This window comes from Heptranchias perlo, chromosome 18 (genome assembly GCF_035084215.1).
Source record: "Heptranchias perlo isolate sHepPer1 chromosome 18, sHepPer1.hap1, whole genome shotgun sequence".
Lineage (NCBI taxonomy): Eukaryota > Metazoa > Chordata > Chondrichthyes > Hexanchiformes > Hexanchidae > Heptranchias > Heptranchias perlo.
Genome location: NC_090342.1, coordinates 440918 through 463428, shown reverse-complemented (window position 1 = coordinate 463428; position 22511 = coordinate 440918). Strand labels below are relative to the sequence as shown.

General features: G+C 44.2%; 1 protein-coding gene across 5 annotated transcripts in view; it reads left to right on the top strand.

Moving 5' to 3' along the window:
• The window catches only part of LOC137334481 (protein arginine N-methyltransferase 8-like), a 161963-nt gene that overhangs the window by 79497 nt on the left and 59955 nt on the right, over positions 1-22511 (top strand). For all 5 annotated transcript variants that reach the window (XM_067999170.1, XM_067999172.1, XM_067999173.1 and 2 more), the window contains exon 2: positions 20459-20665. In XM_067999170.1, coding sequence (XP_067855271.1) covers positions 20459-20665 — 207 coding nt within the window. The remainder of the gene's footprint in view (positions 1-20458; positions 20666-22511) is intronic.

Here is a 22511-nt window from a genome sequence, read left to right as displayed (position 1 = left end):
AATTTCAAAGTTTGCAAATGACACGAAACCTGAAAATGTAGTAAACAGTGATGAGCATAGTAGCAGACTTCAGGAGGACATACAGACTGGTGAAATGGGCAGACACATGGCAGATGAAATTTAACACAAAAGTGCAAAGTGATGCATTTTTGTAGGGAGAATGAGGAGAGGCAATATAAACTAAATGCTACAGTTTTAAAGGGGAGGCAGTGTTGTGGGAAAATCACCACTCGGAGTCAGACTTAAAGATTCAACATGCAGTTTATTGGACAAAGTACTTTGGGAGAAGAACTGGACACTCCGCAGTGTACGCAGCCACCTTCTCAACTTCAAAATGGTTGTCACGCTTTTTTATACCTTTCAAGTACAGACTTTCAGCAACTATTACATTATTAGTCTTGATTAGTTTACACATTAGCCAATTAGGCCCCCACAGCAACAATTGACCTCCAATCACATTAAAACAACTGTTACCAACTTAAGACAGTTTGGTCTTTGTCTATCCAGTCTGGTTCTGTAGTTTTTATCTTTGTAACTCCAGACTGTAAGTCAGCTTTCTAAACACACAAGCTCAGCATTTTTTAATGTCTTCTCACACAGTCCATCTTGAGCAGAATCCATTTTGTTTAGTAGAGTCCATTTTGTTTAGTAGTACACTAATTTGTCATATGGCGGAGCAGGCTCGAGGGGCCAATTGGCCTACTCCTGCTGCAGTTATATAAGGTATTGGTGAGACCGCACCTGGAATACTGCATACAGTTTTGGTGTCCACACTTAAGAAAAGACATACTTGCTCTCGAGGCAGTACAAAGAAGGTTCACTCGGTTAATCCCAGGGATGAGGGGGTGGACATATGAGGAGAGGTTGAGTAGATTGGGACTCTACTCATTGGAGTTCAGAAGAATGAGAGGCGATCTTATTGAAACATATAAGATTGTGAAGGGGCTTGATCGGGTGGATGCAGTAAGGATGTTCCCAAAGATGGGTGAAACTAGAACGAGGGGGCATAATCTTAGAATAAGGGGCTGCTCCTTCAAAACTGAGATGAGGAGAAACTTCTTCACTCAGAGGGTGGTAGGTCTGTGGAATTTGCTGCCCCAGGAAGCTGTGGAAGCTACATCATTAAATAAATTTAAAACAGAAATAGACAGTTTCCTAGAAGTAAAGGGAATTAGGGATTATGGGGAGCGGGCAGGAAATTGGACATGAAGCTGAGCTCGGATCGGTCAATGCCCTGTGGGTGGCGGAGAGGGCCCAGGGGCTGAGTGGCCGGGTCCTGCTCCTACTTCTTGTGTTCTTTAGATTTGTGGTTGGGATCAGATCAGCCATGATCTTATTGAATGGCGGAGCAGGCTCGAGGGGCCGATTGGCCTACTCCTGCTCCTATTTCTTATGTTCTTATGTTATGTTTAAGCTTTTAATTATGGTTAGTCTGGTCTGCGCAAAGCACATTTCAGTGTGGTCTCGGGGCAGTGACCGCAGCCATGCACACAATAGTCACTTCATCTTTGCCTTTAACCCAACAGCTTAAATTTTACTTTAACAGTCCTCCCTTTTGGTCATGATTATGGCTTAATAATCATTGAGACCAATACCGATAGAGTCCATGCAACATTGGTCCGGCACTTAATACACAGCCTTTCGGGTATTTATCTTCCGTGATGTTCTGTGCGTATGCCTAACCCGTAACTCACAGGTTACATGTTACAGCAAAGTGCCCTATCTTTATGCTATTCGGCTGTTGGGGCGGCACATATGCATTTCTGTTGTAAATTATCCCACCCTGTGCTTCTGGGCTGTGTCCAACACTATGTGGACATAGAGTGACAGCATGTCTAGTAACACATCCCTTTAATTTTGTTCCAGCCAAATTCCCTTTAATTTTTTTTCAGCATATGGTAACATATTGTGATGGGATATGTGCATTCTGTCCTTCACTACCCCAATATTCTGTACTTGTTACACCTCTCGTCCCTGGGTTTCGGGTGCCATCACCAGTATTACTAGTACCAACCCTAGGAGCCCTCCTCCGTCAGGTTTACACTCCACTTGAGTGGGGTACACTCGCACCATTGCCCTGAATTGGCAAGGGGTGATGTTCTTGTTTGCTAACAGCCGGTTGGAGGTACCACCTCCATCATGCCCACAGGTCAGGCTCACCCTCAGTTTGTTGATTCGTTATCCATAAGGGTACTTCCCCTGCCTGTATCTGGGCTAGGTTCTCTCGTGTCTGTTCCACAATCCAGTTACCATATGTACTGCAGATGTCATTAGCAGCCGCCTGCTAAGATACGTTATATTCCTCTTTTATTAATTTATTAATGGTTTGGGCATGTGTTTCTAGCACTGTAGCTATCCTGTGCAAGTGTATGATCAGTATTTGATCCTCAGACAATTCCTTATCTGTATTTTCATTTATTTTTAAATATATCTTTAATGCGAGACCCTAAATCTCTGACCTTTTGATCTAATGTTGCCAAACCAATGTTACTGTCCGATAGAATATTTACAGTCAGCTCCAATATCCCAAAAATTATTTATTTTACGTAATTTCTTCTTGAACCGCTTTTCATTTCCCAAAATATCCCACTACATTGTGCCCGAGTCCCTTCTATCATTTCACAATTATCCCAACTTGAGAGCAGTATTTTGGACTGACAGGACTTGTCAATGTAAAATTTTCTTCCCTCCCGAAAAGAATTCTTGATACACAGCATTCAATAGGAACCATTTAGACTGGACTTCTTTTATTTTAAAATATAATTTGATTATCCCCTTAAATTACAAGTAAATTTTTCTATCTCGAGTGCTTGAATAGCAACTCATATAAATTTTCCTTATCAATTCCAATTTCAGAAACAAATTATGTCCAGGCTTTGTGGTTTTTATAGTAGAGATGAAGTGCTCGTAATTACTTTTGGATGTAACTCCCATATCTCCCCACCTCGAGCACTCTGTCTCGGAAGACAATAAATGGGTTAAAACAAAACAAATCAAAATGTTTTCAAAAGAAGAGAATCAGGTTGATATCACCACGCTGTGACATTTGGTATCTGCCGATGTCTGCAGCTAAAGTCTTAAATTTTTTAACAGCACTGGATCTTTTCCTGCACCAAATTTCTCCAGCAAAGGTTGCACCGTAACTTTGTAAAGCCATTTTATGTCAAAGAACTACTCTTGGTAATCCTGCACCATCAATACTCATGTGGTCCCAAAAACCAGGGTCACCTGTTTTAAAAGAAACACAGAAAATCCATTGCGGCTCTTGTTGAGAGCCCAAGTGGTTAATTTGTCAAATCATCATTTATTATTTATTTATCCAAAGGAATAATCCTTTTACCCGAAACAAATCCAGAAAATAAAACAGGAGAGAGAAATTGCCTAGTCCCTCTCTCTCTCTCTCTCTCTCTGGAGCACGCAGCCTATCTGAAATAAACACTGTCTGAAATAAACACTGTCTCTCCCACATACAGATGGCAATTAGGGATGGGCAATAAATGCCGGCCTTGCCAGCGACGCCCACATCCCGTGAACGAATTTTAAAAAATGTACGTAGGACTGCAGACTGTAATTTCTAACTCCAAGTCCTAATCTCTGTGTTTTCAAGATGTACAAATCTATCTCTTTTACGATGTCCACCTCCATTTCATGTCTCGCTCTGTTTTAACACTTGAGTTAGGAGGTGTTGATATAATTGTTGAATTTTCTTAGCATTCTCAATGCGAGTTATATAATTTGTCACCTGTGTTCTGGGCAAGCCTGAGATAGTTCTCAACCGACTGGGTCATTTCTATCTGTTTGAACTGCTCTTGGCATGACAGTCTGGCTTCTTGGGATGGAAGGGGTTAATATTAACTGGCTCTCCCGTGTAACAGTAATTCAATACTTCTCCCTCTGAGAAGGGGTTATCAGATTCACGCAGCGTTCTCAGCATACGTCAACATAATTTTCACACAAATTCTTTTTTTAAAAAAATTCATACCGGGAAATAACATCTCCCATCGTACATTTTAGTTTATAGTTAGTCTTCGTAAGTTTTATAATTTGCTCGTCATACACAACTATAGCTTTCAAATTCATTTTTTTTTTCACATAGTTTTAGTGGGTTTGATTATAACCAACTCTCCGAGCTATTCCAGGTTTCCGACTTTTCCTATCACGGTGATACCAGATAGCTTTTATTTTTAATTTGTCCCGTTAATTTTTTACAGTACACTGGAACAACAGAACCTCTCTTTTTCAGGTCTCTGTCTTTTAAACATTTTAATTGATTCCTTTTTTTTCTAATTCCCTTACCCTAGATTCTAATTCCCTAATTTTATCCTTATCTTCGCTCCACTTTCTAGTGGAAGCGCCTACTTGTCCTATTAGTCCAGCCAGTTGGTGGACTAGTAATACCCCTGCCTTTTTGTTCTGTCTTTCCTTTCCCCATCTACCCACTTTCTTTGTTGTTCTAAGGTCTGAGAAACATCCCAGCCATCCTTTTGCATCTGCTTAATCAACGAGTGTCTGTCTGTTATATATTTATCAATAAGGGAACCCGCAGGTCCCCATCTAGTTTCCCCACTTGCCATCTTTACTTGCTCTCTCTCTCACCGGATTTTACTTTTAAGTCCCGGCCCAAACTCCGGATTTTACTTTTAACTCCCAGTCTCAAACTCCGGATTTTACTTTTAACTCCCGGTCTCTTCTCACCGGGTTTTACTTTTAAGTCCCGGCCCAAACTCCGGATTTTACTTTTAACTTTTAACTTTTACTCACGGCCACGATTACCGTTGTGGTAACGTGTTTCCTCCACCGGAGCCCGGCTCTAGGTCAGGTGATCAGGTCCTTAACGCATTCTTAAAACTTCAGACAGTACACATCGTGAATTAACTTATGCTCTAATTATCTCTGCGTTTGTTCGCCACTACAGAGTTTGATACCGGATGGCCCTGACTACTTGTGCTTCACAATCCCAAGCGCCCTTGGTCTCTACGCCCACTTCATGGTCCTGACCTTTGCGTGGGGGATCTCCCCTCTTAACAACCGGTCTAAGGCTGCGCGTTGAGACAGGCACTCCCTTGTCCTTAGTCAATCAGCACAAGTAATCAGTTCCTGTTTTTACCCAACAGTCCCATAACTTCCCCTAATTTTCCCCTATTTTTAACTGCATTGTTGGCTCAGTCTGACTCCCACAGTTCAATAATCTCTACTCCAGTTCGCCGATTGAGGCCAACCGATCAGCTCACCAGCAGTGAGATCCTGCCGACTACGCCAATTTGTGTGGGAAAATCACCACTCGGAGTCAGACTTAAAGATTCAACATGCAGTTTATTGGACAAAGTACTTTGGGAGAAGAACTGGACACTCCGCAGTGTACGCAGCCACCTTCTCAACTTCAAAATGGTTGTCACGCTTTTTTATACCTTTCAAGTACAGACTTTCAGCAGCTATTACATTATTAGTCTTGATTAGTTTACACATTAGCCAATTAGACCCCCACAGCAACAATTGACCTCCAATCACATTAAAACAACTGTTACCAACTTAAGACAGTTTGGTCTTTGTCTATCCAGTCTGGTTCTGTAGTTTTTATCTTTGTAACTCCAGACTGTAAGTCAGCTTTCTAAACACACAAGCTCAGCATTTTTTAATGTCTTCTCACACAGTCCATCTTGAGCAGAATCCATTTTGTTTAGTAGAGTCCATTTTGTTTAGTAGTACACTAATTTGTCATATGTTATGTTTAAGCTTTTAATTAGGGTTAGTCTGGTCTGCGCAAAGCGCATTTCAGTGTGGTCTCGGGGCAGTGACCGCAGCCATGCACACAATAGTCACTTCATCTTTGCCTTTAACCCAACAGCTTAAATTTTACTTTAACAGGCAGGAACAGAGAGACCTGGGGGTATATGTGCACAAATCTTTGAAGTTGGCAGGACAAGTTGAGAAGGCTGTTAAAAATCCTTGGGATCCTTGGCTTTATAAACAGAGGCGTAGAGTACAAAAGCAAGAAAGTTATGCTGGACCATTATATGTCACTTATGGCTCCAGCTGGGGTATTGTGTCCAATTCTGGACACTGCACTCTAGGAAGGATGTCCAAGGCCTTAGAGAGGGTTCAGAGAAGATTTACTAGAATGTTAACAGGGATGAGGGACTTCAGTTTTGTGAAGAGACTGGAGAAGCTGGGGTTGTTCTCCTTAGGAACATAGGAACAGGAGTAGGCCATTCAGCCCCTCGTGCCTGCTCCGCCATTTGATAAGATCATGGCTGATCTGTGATCTAACTCCATATACCTGCCTTTGGCCCATATCCCTTAATACCTTTAGGGCAGAGAAGATTGGGGGGAGATTTGATAGAGGTGTTCAAAATTATGAAGAGTTTTGATGGAGCAAATAAAGAGAAACTGTTTCCAGTGGCAGAAGACTCGGTAACCAGAGGACACAGATTTAAGGTAATTGGCAAAAGAACCAGAGTTGAGATGAGGATAATGTTTTTTACGCAGGCTGTTATGATCTGGAATGCACTGCTAGAAAGGGTGGTAGAAGCAGATTCAATAATAATTTTCAAAAAGGAATTAGACAAATAATTGAAGGGGGAAAATGTGCAGGGCGATGGGGAAAGAGCAGGGGAATGGGACTAATTGGATAGCTCTTTCAAAGAGCCATCACAGGCACGATGGGTTGAATACCTCCTTCAATGGTGTGTTATTCTATGATTCTATAATATGTGCAGCTAAGAAAAGGCTATATTTAGTCAACACAGTGATGAATATAAATTACAGCTATTTGGTTAGGGACTTGTGAGAAAATATGTTGAAAGATAAATGCCTTAATTAATACACGAGACTTATTATTTGATACTCCATATAATTATGCCTCACTAAACCAAATATCAATATATTGTGGCACTAATCATAGAAAGGTTACAGCACGGAAGGAGGCCATTTGGCCCATCGAGTCCGTGCCGGCTCAATGCAAGAGCAATCCAGCTAGTAATCCAAAAGCGTAGAGCAGCAGAAAGAAAGTGTACTTTAAACACTACAGATAAAGGGAAAACTAGAAGGCGTAAGGCGATTAACCCAGCATCAAAGATGAAGGTCAGGCGAGGGTGTGTGGCCCAACTAAGAGTTCTATACACAAATGCACGGAGTATAAGGAATAAATTAAATGAACTACAGGTTCAAATTCAAATTGGAAGGTATGACATGATAGCTATCACTGAGACATGGCTGCAGGATGGTCAGGATTGGGAACTAAATATACCGGGTTATAAGGTCTACAGGAGAGACAGGGAAAATGGAAGAGGGGGAGGAGTAGCCTTAATGATTAGAGATGAAATCACTTCAATGATAAAGGGGGATATAACGAGAGGTAAGCAGTCAACAGAGACCTTATGGGTTGAATTGAGAAATAGCAAAGGATCTAAGACTACAGTGGGAGTTGTGTATAGGACCCCAGGCAGCAGCTCTGAAGTGCTAGATTGTATGAATGCAGAGATTAGACAAGCATGCAAGAAATGCATTGTGGTCTTAATGGGGGACTTTAACCTTCACATAAATGGGAAAAGCAGACTAGCAACTGTCAGAAAGATAGTGAATTTCTTGAGTGTGTCCGGGATAGTTTTCTACAGCAGTGTGTCACAAAACAGATAGTAAGAGCTACAAAAAGAGAGTATGAAAAGAAACTTGCAAGGGATATCAAAACCAATACGAAGAACTTTAATAGTTATATTAGGAAAAAGAGGGTGGTCAGGAGCAGTGTTGGCCCCTTAAAAACTGAAAGTGGGGATATTGTCATTGACAATGGGGAAATGGCGGACATGTTGAACAATTACTTTGCGTCAGTATTTACAGTAGAAAAAGAGGATAGCATGCCGGAAATCCCAAGAAAACTAATATTGAATCGGGGACAGGGACTCAATAAAATTAAAATGAGTAAAGCAACAGTAATGAAGAAAATAATAGCACTAAAGAGTGATATATCCCCAGGACCAGACGGTTTCCATCCCAGGGTTTTAAAGGAAGTAGGTGAGCACATTGCAGATGCCCTAACTATAATCTTTCAAAGTTCTCTAGATTCAGGAACTGTCCCTCTGGATTGGAAAATTGCACATATCACTCTGCTTTTTAAGAAAGGAGCGAGAGGGAAACCGGGGAATTATAGACCAGTTAGCCTAACATCTGTTGCGGGGAAAATGCTGGAGTCTATAATTAAGGATAGGGTGACTGAACACCTTGAGAATTTTCAGTTAATCAGAGAAAGCCAGCATGGATTTGTGAAAGGTAGGTCGTGCCTGACAAACCTGATTGAATTTTTTGAAGAGGTGACTAAAGTAGTGGGCAGGGGAATGTCAATGGATGTTATTTATATGGACTTCCAGAAGGCATTTGATAAGGTCCCACATAAGAGACTGTTAGCTAAGATAGAAGCCCATGGAATCGAGGGAAAAGTACGGACTCGGTTAGGAAGTTGGCTGAACGAAAGGCGACAGAGAGTAGGGATAACGGGTAGGTACTCACATTGGCAGGATGTGACTAGTGGAGTCCCGCAGGGATCTGTCTTTGGGCCTCAATTATTCACAATATTTATTAACAACTTAGATGAAGGCATAGAAAGTCTCATATCTACGTTTGCCGATGACACAAAGATTGGTGGCATTGCAAGCAGTGTAGATGAAAACATAAAATTACAAAGCAATATTGATAGATTAGGTGAATGGGCAAAACTGTGGCAAATGGAATTCAATGTGGACAAATGTGTGGTCATCCACTTTGGATCAAAAAAGGATAGAACAGGGTACTTTCTAAATGGTAAAAAGTTAAAAACAGTGGATGTCCAAAGGGATTTAGGGGTTCAGGTACATAAATCATTGAAGTGTCATGAACAGGTGCAGAAAATAATCAATAAGGCTAATGCAATGCTGGCCTTTATATTTAGAGGACTAGAGTACAAGGGGGCTGAAGTTATGCTGCAGCTATACAAAACCCTGGTTAGACCGCACCTGGAGTACTGTGAGCAGTTCTGGGCACCGCACCTTCGGAAGGACATATTGGCCTTGGAGGGAGTGCAACGTAGGTTTACTAGAATGATACCTGGACTTCAAGGATTAAGTTACGAGGAGAGATTACACAAATTGGGGTTGTATTCTCTGGAGTTTCGAAGATTAAGGGTTGATCTGATCGAAGTTTATAAGATATTAAGGGGAACGGATAGGGTGGATAGAGAGAAACTATTTCCGCTGGTTGGGGATTCTAGGAGTAGGGGACACAGTCTAAAAATTAGAGCCAGACCTTTCAGGAGTGAGATTAGAAAACATTTCTACACACAAAGGGTGGTAGAAGTTTGGAACTCTCTTCCGCAAACGGCAATTGATACTAGCTCAATTGCTAAATTTAAATCTGAGATAGATAGCTTTTTGGCAACCAAAGGTATTAAGGCAGGTATATGGAGTTAGATCACAGATCAGCCATGATCTTATCAAATGGCGGAGCAGGCACGAGGGGCTGAATGGCCTACTCCTGTTCCTATGTTCCTAGTCCCACTCCCCCGCCCTTTCCCCATAGCCCTGCCAGTTTTTTCCATTCGACTACTTATCCAGTTCCCTTTTGAAGGCCATGATTGAATCTGCCTCAACCACCCCCTCTGGCAGTGCATTCCAGATCCTAACCACTCGCTGTGTAAAAAAGTTTTTCCTCATGTCAACTTTGGTTCTTTTGCCAATCACCTTAAATCTATGCCCTCTGGTTCTTTTCCCTTCCGCCAATGGTAACAGTTTCTCTCTATCTACTCTGTCTAGACCCATCATGATTTTGAATACCTCTATCAAATCTCCTCTCAACCGTCTCTGTTCCAAGGAGAACAACCCCAGCTTCTCCAGTCTTTCCACATACCTAAAGCCCCTCATCCCTGGAATCATTCTATAAATCTTTTCTGCACACTCTCTAAGACCTTCACATCTTTCCTAAAGTGCAGTGCCCAGAACTGGACACAATACTCCAGTTGTGGTCGAACCAGTGTTTATAAAGGTTCATCGTAACTTCCATACTTTTGTACTCTGTGCCTCTATTTATAAAGCCCAGGATCCCGTATGCTTTTTTAACTGCTTTCTCAACCTGCCCTGCCATCTTCAACGATTTGTGCACATATACCCCCAGATCTCTCTGTTCCTGTACCCCTTTTAGAATTGTGCCCTCCAGTTTATATTGCCTCTCCTCGTTCTTCCTACCGAAATGTATCACTTCGCATTTTTCTGCGTTAAATTTCATCTGCCACGCGTCAGCCCATTCCACCAGCCTGTCTATATCCTCTTGAAGTCTATCACTATCCTCCTCACTGTTTACTACACTTCCAAGTTTTGTGTCATCTGCAAATTTTGAAATTGTGCCCTGTACACCCAAGTCCAAGTCATTAATATATATCATGAAAAGCAGTGGTCCCAGCACTGACCCCTGGGGAACATCACTGTACACCTCCCTCCAGTCCGAAAAACAACCGTTCACCACTACTCTCTGTTTCCCGTCACTTAGCCAATTCTGTATCCATGTTGCTACTGCCCCCTTTATCCCATGGGCCGCAATCTTGATGATAAGCCTACCGTGCGGCACTTTATCAAATTTATGAATAGTTGAGGCAAAGACCATTGCATCTTTTAAAGGAAAATTTGATAAATATTTGAAGCAGAGGAAGATACAGAGAGAGACATAGGAACAGAAGTAGGCCTCATGCCTGCTCCGCCGTTCAATCAGATCATGGCTGATCTGTACCTCTACTCCAATTACCTGCCTTTGATCCATAATCTCTTGATACCCAATATTAATCAATCGATATCGAGAGTGGGGCAGTGGGGAATGGTAGAGAGCTATGGGGAGTGAGTGGGTCGATGGGATTAGTTTTAGAGTGCTCTAGCAAAGAGCTGGTACAGACACAATGGGCCGAATGGCCTCCTAACTTAACAGCTATTTAGAGATGGCCTCAGACACTGCTAGACGCTCATTGCCTGTTTGGAATCTCCATTCCTGATTATCACTGGCTTGGCTGAAGCAATCAGCTGACTGCAGCAATCAATTCTCTGCCAGTTATGTGGCCGTGGATTTCATGACATTGCATCGTGCCCAGTATTGAGTTGGAGGTGACAGAAGCATTAATACTCCTGGATGGATAACCATCTCGGGGTACATTTCCACTTTCACTATAGTGGTAAACTTGGCTTTGTGGATGGGCAGCCCATTATTCACCTTGCTGCATTTTGCTTTCCATTGACTTCAGTAGAAAGGTCAGTCGGGCGGAGTGTATAACCAGTGGGCATGTCTGGGACTGCCAGTTTTAAAAGTTAAAATCTACACCCTCCTTTCCAAAATCACTACAGGTACAGATTGCCACAAAGGAGAAGTTTTATTTCATTGTGGGACTCTCTAAATCTTACAGTGTTGTACTAGAAGCAGAACAAAACCAGGCCCCAAGGCACGATACTGTGGCCTATATAAATCACAGGCATATAATTCTATCAATTTTGCAGGTTCTCTGTACGGCCAAGTATAAAATCCTGCAGCCAATTTCAAATTGCTCTGGATTTTACTCTATTCCTTTATTCTGGATCAACTAGATTGATTCCTGGGATGAGAGGGTTGTCCTAAGAGGAGAGATTGAGTAGAATGGGCCTATACTCTCTGGAGTTTAGAAGGATGAGAGGTGATCTCATTGAAACATATAAGATTCTGAGGGGATTTGACGGGGTAGATGCTGAGAGATTGTTTCCCGTGGCTGGAGAGTCTAGAACTAGGGGGCATAGTCTCAGGATAAGGGGTCGGCCATTTAGGACTGAGATGAGGAGGAATTTCTTCACTGAAGGTTGTGAATCTTTGGAATTCTCTCCCCCAGAGGGCTGTGGACACTGAGTCATTGAGTATATTCAAGACTGAGATCGATAGATTTTTGGACTGTGAGGGGAATCAAGGGATATGGGGATCGGGCGGGAAAATGGAGTTGAGGTCGAAGATCAGCCATGATCTGATTGAATGGCGGAGCAGGCTCGAGGGGCCGTATGGCCTACTCCTGCTCCTATTTCTTATGTTCTTAAATCTTTTTCCTCAAGGTAAATTGAACATTAATTGCTTTAATGGATTACCCGTATGAAATGTAAATTTTCTGCTTTGGGGCTTCGAGAAAATAACAGGTTAGGGTTGTACAATTTCCTGATCTTCCCAATTCTAGTCTGAAGTAGGTGATCCCAGCACGACTGCATCAGCCTCAACCAACAGCACAGGTACAGTCAAACACACCCAGCTACACAAAGCTGGGGTGGAATGTGAGCTGTGAGGAGGATGCAAAGAGGCTCCAATGTGATTTAGACAAGTTGGGTGAGTGGGCAAGAACATGCCAGATGCAGTATAACGTGGATAAATGTGAGGTTATCCACTTTGGTTGTAAAAACAGAAAGGCAGATTATTATCTGAATGGTGATAGATTGGGAAAAGGGGAGGTGCAACGAGACCTGGGTGTCCTTGTACACCAGTCGCTGAAAGCGAGCATTGAGGTGCAGCAAGCAGTTAGGAAGGCGAATGGTATGTTGGCCTTCATTGCAAGAGGATTTGAGTACAGGAACAGGGATGTCTTACTGCAGTTATACAGGACCTTGATGAGACCACATCTGGAGTATTGTGTGTAGTTTTGGTCTCCTTATCTGAGGAAGGATGTCCTTGCCATGGAGAGAGTGCAACGAAGGTTTACCAGACTGATTCCTGGGATGGCAGGACTGACGTATGAAGAGAGATTGGATCGACTAGGCCTATATTCACTAGAGTTTAGAAGAATGAGAGGTGATCTCATCGAAACATATAAACTTCTAACAGGACTAGACAGACTAGATGCAGGGAGGATGTTCCCGATGGCTGGGGAGTCCAGAACCAGGAGTCACAGTCTCAGGATACGGGGTATGCCATTTAGAACCGAGATGAGGAGAAATTTCTTCACTCAGAGGGTGGTGAACCTGTGGAATTCTCTACCACTGAAGGCAGTGGAGGTTAAGTCATTAAATATATTCAAGAGGGAGATAGATATATTTCTTAATGCTAAAGGGATCAAGGGATATGGGGAAAAAGCAGGAACAGGGTACTGAGTTAGACGATCAGCCATGATCATTTTGAATGGCGGAGCAGGCCCGAAGGGCCGAATGGCCTACTCTTGCTCCTATTTTCTATGATTCTATGGCCCATCAAGTCCGTGCCGGCTCTATGCAAGAACAATCCAACTAATCCCACTCCCCCGCCCTTTCCCCATAGGCCTGCAAATTTTTTCCTTTCAAGTACTTATCCAGTTCCCTTTTGAAGGCCACGATTGAATCTGCCTCAACCGCCCCCTCGGGCAGCGCATTCCAGATCCTAACCACTCGCTGTGTAAAAAAGTTTTTCCTCATGTCACCTTTGATTCTTTTGCCAATCACCTTAAATCTGTGTCTTCTGGTTCTTGACCCTTCCACCAATGGGAACAGTTTCTCTCTATCTACTCTGTCTAGACCCTTCATGATTTTGAATACCTCTATCAAATCTCCTCTCAACCTTCTCTGTTCCAAGGAGAACAACCCCAGCTTCTCCAGTCTATCCACGTAACTAAAGTCCCTCATTCCTGGAATCATTTTAGTAAATCTGTTCAGCACTCTGTCTAAGGCCTTCACATCTTTCCTAAAGTGTGTTGACCAGATCTGGTCACAATACTCCAGTTGCAGCCAAACCAGTGTTTTATAAAGGTTCATCATGACTTCCATACTTTTGTACTCTATGCCTCTATTTGTAAAGCCCAGGATCCCGTATGCTTTTTTAACCGCTTTCTCAACCTGCCCTGCCACCTTCAATGATTTGTGTACATATACCCCCAGATCTCTCTGTTCCTGTACCCCTTTTATAATTGTGCCCTCTAGTTTATAACCCTCTCCTCATTCTTCCTACTGAAATGTATCACCTTGCATTTTTCTGCATTGAATTTCATCTGCCACGCGTCTGCCCATTCCACCAGCCTGTCTATGTCCTCTTGAAGTCTATCACTATCCTCCTCACTGTTCACTACACTTCCATGTTTTGTGTCATCTGTAAATTTTGAAATTGTGCCCTGTACACCCAAGTCCAAGTCATTAATATATATCAAGAAAAGCAGTGGTCCCAGCACCGACCCCTGGGGAACATCACTGTACACCTCCCTCCGGTCCGAAAAACAACCGTTCACCCCTACTCTCTGTTTCCTGTACTTAGCCAATTCTGTATCCATGCTGCTACTGCCCCTTTTATTCCATGGGCTTCAATCTTGATGACAAGCCTATAATGCAGCACTTTATCAAACGCCTTTTGAAAGTCCATACACAGCACATCAATCGCATTGCCCTCATCCACCTGCTCTGTTACCTCATCAAAAAACTCTATCAGGTTAGTTAAACGAGATTTGCCTTTAACAAATCCGTGCTGGCTTTCCCAAATCAATCCACTCTCATCCAAGTGACTGTTAATTCTGTCCTGCATTATCGTTTCTAAAAGTTTCCCCACCACTGAGGTTAAACTGACTGGCCTGTAGTTGCTGGGTTTATCCGTACACCCTTTTTTGAACAAGGGTGTAACATTTGCAATTCTCCAGTCCTCTGGCACCACCCCCGTATCTAAGGATGTTTGGAAGATTTTAGCCAGTACCTCCACAATTTCCACCCGTACTTCCCTCAGCAACCTAGGATGCATCCCATCCGGACTGGGTGACTTATCTACTTTAAGTACAGTCAGCTTTTCTAGTACCTCCTCTTTATCAATTTTTAGCCCATCCAGTATCTCAACTACCTCTTCCTTTACTGAGACTCTAGCAGCATCTTCTTCCTTGGTAAAGACAGATGCAAAGTACTCATTCAGTACCTCAGCCATGCCCTCTGCCTTCATGAGTGGATCTCCTTTTTGGTCCCTAATCAGCCCCACCCCTCCTCTAACTACCCGTTTACTGTTTACAGCCTATAGAAGACTTTTGGATTCCCTTTTATGTTCCCGTCAGTCTATTCTCACACTCTCTCTTTGCCCCTTTTATTTCCTTTTTCACTTCCCCTCTGAACTTTCGCTATTTAGCCTGGTTCTCACTTGTGTTATCAACCTGACATCTGTCATATGCCCCTTTTTTCTGCTTCATCTTACTCTATCTTTTTTGTCATCCAGGGAGCTCTGGCTTTAGTTTCCCTCCTTTCTCCCTTGTGGGAATGTACCTAGACTGTACCTGAACCATCTCCTCTTTAAAGGCCACCCATTGTTCAATTACAGTTTTGCCTGCCAATCTTTGATTCTGATTTACCCGGGCCAGATCTGTTCTCATCCCATTGAAACTGGCCATCCTCCAATTGAGTATTTTTACTTTAGAGCGATCCATGTCCTTTTCCATAGCTATTCCAAACTTTATGATACTATGATTGTTGTTCCCTAAATGTTCCCCCACTGACATTTGACCTGCCTCATTCCCCAAAAGCAAATCCAGCAATGCCTCCTTTTTTGTTGGGCCGGAAACGTACTGGTCAAGAAAGTTCTCCTGAACACACTTCAAAAATTCCTCCCCCTCTTTGCCCCTTATATTCTTACGCTCCCAGTCTATATTAGGATCGTTGAAGTCTCCAGTTATCACTACTCTAGGGCTTTTGCACCTCTCTGTAATTTCCCTGCAAATTTGCTCCTCTATATTCTTCCCACCAGTTGGTGGCCTATAGAATACACCCAGTTGTGTAATGGCACCTCTATTGTTTCTTAACTCTAACCAAATAGATTCTGTCCTTGACTCCTCCAGGACATCCTCTCTCTCCAGCACTGCAATATTCTCCTTAATCAATACTGCCACCACCCCCCCCCCTCTTCTTTCCTGCTCTATCTTTCCTGAACATCTTGTATCCAGGAATATTTAGTACCCAATCCTGCCCTTTTTTTGAGCCAGGTCTCTGTTATTGCCACAACATCATATTCCCATGTGGCTATTTGCATCTGCAGCTCACCAACCTTGTTTACCACCTTCGTGCGTTTACAGATATGCACTGTGCACCCATCTTAGACTTTCTTTTTTTTTATTCGTTCACGGGATGTGGGCGTCGCTGGTGAGGCCATCATTTATTGCCCATCCCTAATTGCCCTTGAGAAGGTGGTGGTGAGCCGCCTTCTTGAACCGCTGCAGTCCGTGTGGTGACGGTTCTCCCACAGTGCTGTTAGGAAGGGAGTTCCAGGATTTTGACCCAGCGACAATGAAGGAACGGCGATATATTTCCAAGTCGGGATGGTGTGTGACTTGGAGGGGAACGTGCAGGTGGTGTTGTTCCCATGTGCCTGCTGCCCTTGTCCTTCTAGGTGGTATAGGTCGCGGGTTTGGGAGGTGCTGTCGAAGAAGCCTTGGCGAGTTGCTGCAGTGCTTCCTGTGGATGGTGCACACTGCAGCCACAGTGTGCCGGTGGTGAAGGGAGTGAATGTTTAGGGTGGTGGATGGGGTGCCAATCAAGCGGGCTGCTTTATCTTGGATGGTGTTGAGCTTCTTGAGTGTTGTTGGAGCTGCACTCATCCAGGCAAGTGGAGAGTATTCCATCACACTCCTGACTTGTGCCTTGTAGATGGTGGAAAGGCTTTGGGGAGTCAGGAGGTGAGTCACTCGCCGCAGAATACCCAGCCTCTGACCTGCTCTCGTAGCCACAGTATTTATATGGCTGGTCCAGTTAAGTTTCTGGTCAATGGTGACCCCCAAGATGTTGATGGTGGGGGATTCGGCAATGGTAATGCTGTTGAATGTCAAGGGGAGATGGTTAGACTCTCTCTTGTTGGAGATGGTCATTGCCTGGCACTTATCTGGCGCGAATGTTACTTGTCACTTATCAGCCCAAGCCTGGATGTTGTCCAGGTCTTGCTGCATGCGGGCTCGGACTGCTTCATTATCTGAGGGGTTGCGAATGGAACTGAACACTGTGCAGTCATCAGCGAACATCCCCATTTGTGACCTTATGATGGAGGGAAGGTCATTGATGAAGCAGCTGAAGATGGTTGGGCCAAGGACACTGCCCTGAGGAACTCCTGCAGCAATGCCCTGGGGCTGAGATGATTGGCCTCCAACAACCACTACCATCTTCCTTTGTGCCAGGTATGACTCCAGCCACTGGAGAGTTTTCCCCCTGATTCCCATTGACTTCAATTTTACTAGGGCTCCTTGGTGCCACACTCGGTCAAATGCTGCCTTGATGTCAAGGGCAGTCACTCTCACCTCACCTCTGGAATTCAGCTCTTTTGTCCATGTTTGGACCAAGGCTGTAATGAGGTCTGGAGCCGAGTGGTCCTGGCGGAACCCAAACTGAGCATCGGTGAGCAGGTTATTGGTGAGTAAGTGCCGCTTGATAGCACTGTCGACGACACCTTCCATCACTTTGCTGATGATTGAGAGTAGGCTGATGGGGCGGTAATTGGCCGGATTGGATTTGTCCTGCTTTTTGTGGACAGGACATACCTGGGCAATTTTCCACATTATTGGGTAGATGCCAGTGTTGTAGCTGTACTGGAACAGCTTGGCTAGAGGCGCAGCTAGTTCTGGAGCACAAGTCTTCAGCACTACAGCTGGGATGTTGTCGGGGCCCATAGCCTTTGCTGTATCCAGTGCACTCAGCCGTTTCTTGATATCACGTGGAGTGAATCGAATTGGCTGAAGACTGGCTTCTGCGATGGTGGGGATATCGGGAGGAGGCTGAGTTGGATCATCCACTCAGCACTTCTGGCTGAAGATGGTTGCAAACGCTTCAGCCTTGTCTTTTGCACTCACGTGCTGGACTCCGCCATCATTGAGAATGAGGATGTTTGCAGAGCCTCCTCCTCCCGTTAGTTGTTTAATTGTCCACCACCATTCACGACTGGATGTGGCAGGACTGCAGAGCTTTGATCTGATCCGTTGGTTGTGGAATCGCTTAGCTCTGTCTATAGCATGTTGCTTCCGCTGTTTAGCATGCATGTAGTCCTGAGTTGTAGCTTCACCAGGTTGGCACCTCATTTTTAGGTACGCCTGGTGCTGCTCCTGGCATGCTCTTCTACACTCCTCATTGAACCAGGGTTGATCCCCTGGCTTGTTGGTAATGGTAGAGTGAGGAATATGCCGGGCCATGAGGTTACAGATTGTGCTGGAATACAATTCTGCTGCTGCTGATGGCCCACAGCGCCTCATGGATGCCCAGTTTTGAGCTGCTAGATCCATTCTGAATCTATCCCATTTAGCATGGTGGTAGTGCCTCACAACACGTTGGATGGTGTCCTCAGTGCGAAGACGGGACTTCATCTCCACGAGGACTGTGCGGTGGTCACTCCTACCAATATTGTCATGGACAGATGCATTTGCGACAGGTAGATTGGTGAGGACGAGGTCAAGTAAGTTTTTCCCTCATGTTGGTTCGCTCACCACCTGTCGCAGGCCCAGTCTGCCAGCTATGTCCTTCAGGACTCGGCCAGCTCGGTCAGTAGTGGTGCTACCGAGCCACTCTTGGTGATGGACATTGAAGTCCCCCACCCAGAGTACATTTCTTGCACTCTCTCTTAGACTGATCCCACCTAATACCGCATTATTTCTTACTCGAGTAAGAAATCAAGTAAGCTATCTGTCTCTCCCAATCCTTTGTTAAGGGCAATGTAGTTGATGTGTATATGGACTTCCAAAAGGCGTTTGATAAAGTGCCACATAATAGGCTTGTCAATAAAATTGAAGCCCATGGAATAAAAGGGGCAGTGGCAGCATAGGTACAAAATTGGCTAAATGACAGGAAACAGAGAGTAGTGGTAAACGGCTGTTTTTCAGACTGGAGGGAGATGTTCCCCAGGGGCCAGTACTGGGACCGCTGCTTTTCTTGATATATATTAATGACTTGGACTTGGGTGTACAGGGCACACTTTCTAAATTTGCAGATGACACAAAACTTGGAAGTGTAGTAAACAGTGAGGAGGATAGTGATAGACTTCAAGAGAATATAGACAGGCTGGTGGAATGGACAGACACTTGGCAGATGAAATTTAACGCAGAGAAGTGCGAAGTGATACATTTTCGTAGAAAGAACAAGGAGAGGCAATATACACTAAAGGGGGTGCAAGAACCTGGGGCTATATGTACACAGGTAGTTGAAGGTGGCAGGACAGGTTGAGAAAATGGGTAAGAAAGCATTCGGGATCCTGGGCTTTATAAATAGAGGCATGGAGTGTAAAAGCAAGGAAGTTATGATGAACCTTTATAAAAAAAAAACTGGTTTGGCCACAATTGGAGTATTGTGTACAATTTTGGGCACCGCACTTTAGGAAGGATGTGAAGGCCTTAGAGAGGATGCAGGAAAGATTTACTAGAATGGTTCTCGGATGAGGGATTTCAGTTACGTGGATAGACTGGAGAAGCTCGGATTATTCTCCTTAGAGCAGAGAAAGTTGAGAGGAGATTTGATAGAAGTGTTCAAAATCATGAAGGGTCTAGAAAGAGTAAATAAAGAGAAACTGTTCCCATTGGTGGAGGGGTCACGAATCAGAGGACACAGGTTTAAGGTGATGGGAAAAGGATCAAAGGCAACATGAGGAAAACCTTTTTTACGCAGCAAGTGGTTCTGATCTGGAATGCACGGCCTGAAAGGGCGGTGTAAGCAGGGTCAATTGTGGCTTTCAAAAAGGAATTAGATAGGTACATGAAGGAGAAAGATTTGCAGGGCTACTAGGAAAGAGCTGGGAAGTGGGACTAGCTGGATTGCTCTTTCAGAAAGTTGGCGCAGGCTCGATGGGTTGAATGGCCTCCTTCTGTGCCGCGACCATTCTATGATTCTATGACTTCAAAAGGAAGAACGTAAAAGGATATGGGACTAGGGTAGAGAGCTCCGGTTGAAGGGCTAGAAGGGCGAGGGAGAGGGGCGCTCTCCGCGGGGGCGAGGGAGAGGGGCGCTCTCCGCGGGGGCGAGGGAGAGGGGCGCTCTCCGCGGGGGCGAGGGAGAGGGGCGCTCTCCGCGGGGGCGAGGGAGAGGGGAGCTTCATCTGCCACAGTTTTGCCCACTCACTCTATCAATGTCCCTTTGCAACTTTCTGTTCCCATCCACACTATTTACTTAGTGTCGTCAGCAAACCTAGATACACGGCTCTCTATTTGTTCATCCAAGTCATTTATAAATATAGTGAAAAGCTGAGGCCCCAGAACAGATCCCTCTGGTCACATCCTGCCAAGTTGAGTCCATACCCATTTTCCCTACACTCTGTCTCCTGACCAATTCTGTATCCAAGCCTATAGGGTTGCCTCCAATATCCTTCTAATAACAGGGAGCCCAGAACTGCACTCAATATTCTAACTGTGGCCTGATCTGTGTCTTGTACAAATTCTCCATCATTTATTTGCCTCAATGTATAAGATCCAGAATTTCATTTGCCTTTGTGATGACTCAAACTGTTGATCGGCCTGCAATTTGAATAACTGTTTATGGAACTGTTTGTTATTTTCTTAAAACAGATGCCCGTTGATCGATCCGAGCCTGTTGAAGCATTGCCCCCCACACAGCCAGCTCAGTCCATCCGAACTATGCAGCAGACACGAACACCGACACCAAGACAGCCCAGCTGCCTGGGGAGAGGCAAAATACTAACATTTTTGACTCCAGATGAAATGACTTCGAAAGATTACTACTTTGATTCTTATGCTCATTTTGGCATCCATGAGGTAATGATTCATATTTTCATGTAACAGTGCCCGATTACGATGATCACTGTGTAAAAGTTCACTTCGGTCATCCACTATTCAATTTCAAGCACATAATTTATGCCATTTGCTTCATACTGTAGTGACAGCAATTATTTTTAATTTGGTGGAATGGCAGATCTAATTATCCACTCAGACATGTAATTGTTAACCATTGTTAAACACGATGTGGAGATGCCGGTGATGGACTGGGGTTGACAATTGTAAACAATTTTACAACACCAAGTTATAGTCCAGCAATTTTATTTTAAATTCACAAGCTTTCGGAGACTTCCTCCTTCCTCAGGTAAATGTTTCAGGAGCTCCTGAAACATTTACCTGAGGAAGGAGGAAGTCTCCGAAAGCTTGTGAATTTAAAATAAAATTGCTGGACTATAACTTGGTGTTGTAAAATTGTTTACAATTGTTAAACACAGTTTAAAATCAGCCTTTGATCTCTGGTAGAGAATGTTGAAAGCATCAGGGGATGAGGGCAGCTGTGATAATGCAACTTAGAATCATAGAATCATAAAAGGAGGCCATTCGGCCTGTCGAGCCCGCACTGGCTCTCTGCAAGAGCAATCCAGCTAGTCCCATCCCCCCACCCTATCCCCGTAACCCTGCAAATTTTTTTCCTTCAAGTACTTATCCAATTCCCTTTTGAAAGCCATGATTGAATCTGCCTCCATCGCCGTTTCAGGCAATGCTGTGTAAAAAAAAAAAAGCTTTTCCTCATGTCACCTTTGGTTCTTTTGCCTATTACCTTAAATCTGTGTCCTCTGGTTCATGACCCTTCCGCCAATGGGAACAGTTTCTCTCTATCTATTCTGTCTAAGCCCTACATGATTTTGAATACCTCTATCAAATCTCCTCTCAATCGTCTCTGCTCTAAGGAGAAAAACCCCAGCTTCTCCAGTCTATCCATGCAACTGAAGTCCCTCATCCCTTGCACTACCATGGTGCTAAATGGGATAGATTCAGAACAGATCTAGCAACTCAAAACTGGGCATCCATGAGGCGCTGTGGGCCATCAGCAGCAGCAGAATTGTATTCCACCACAATCTGTAACCTCATGGCCCGGCATATTCCTCACTCTACCATTACCAACAAGCCAGGGAATCACCTTGGTTCAATCAGAAGTGTAGAAGAACATGCCAGGAGCAGCACCAGGCGTACCTAAAAATGAGGTGAAGCTACAACACAGGACTAAATGCATGCTAAACAGTGGAAGCAACATACTATAGACAGAGCTAAGTGATTCCACAACCAACAGATCAGATCAAAGCTCTGCAGCCCTGCCACATCCAGTCATGAATGGTGGTGGACAATTAAACAACTAACGGGAGGAGGAGGCTCTGTGAACATCCCCATCCTCAATGATGGCAGAGTCCAGCACATTAGTGTAAAAGACAAGGCTGAAGCATTTGCAACCATCTTCAGCCAGAAGTATCGAGTGGATGATCCATCTCAGCCTCCTCCCGATATCCCCACCATCACAGAAGCCAATCTCGAGCCAATTCGATTCACTCCACGTGATATCAAGAAATGGCTGAGTGCACTGGATACAGCAAAGGCTATGGGCCCCGACAACATCCCGGCTGTAGTGCTGAAGACTTGTGCTCCAGAACTAGCCATGCCTCTAGCCAAGCTGTTCCAGTACAGCTACAACACTGGCATCTACCCAATAATGTGGAAAATTGCCCAGGTATGTCCTGTCCACAAAAAGCAGGACAAATCCAATCCAGTCAATTACCGCCCCACCAGTCTACACTCAATCATCAGCAAAGTAATGGAAGGTGTTGTCGACAGTGCTATCAAGCGGCACTTA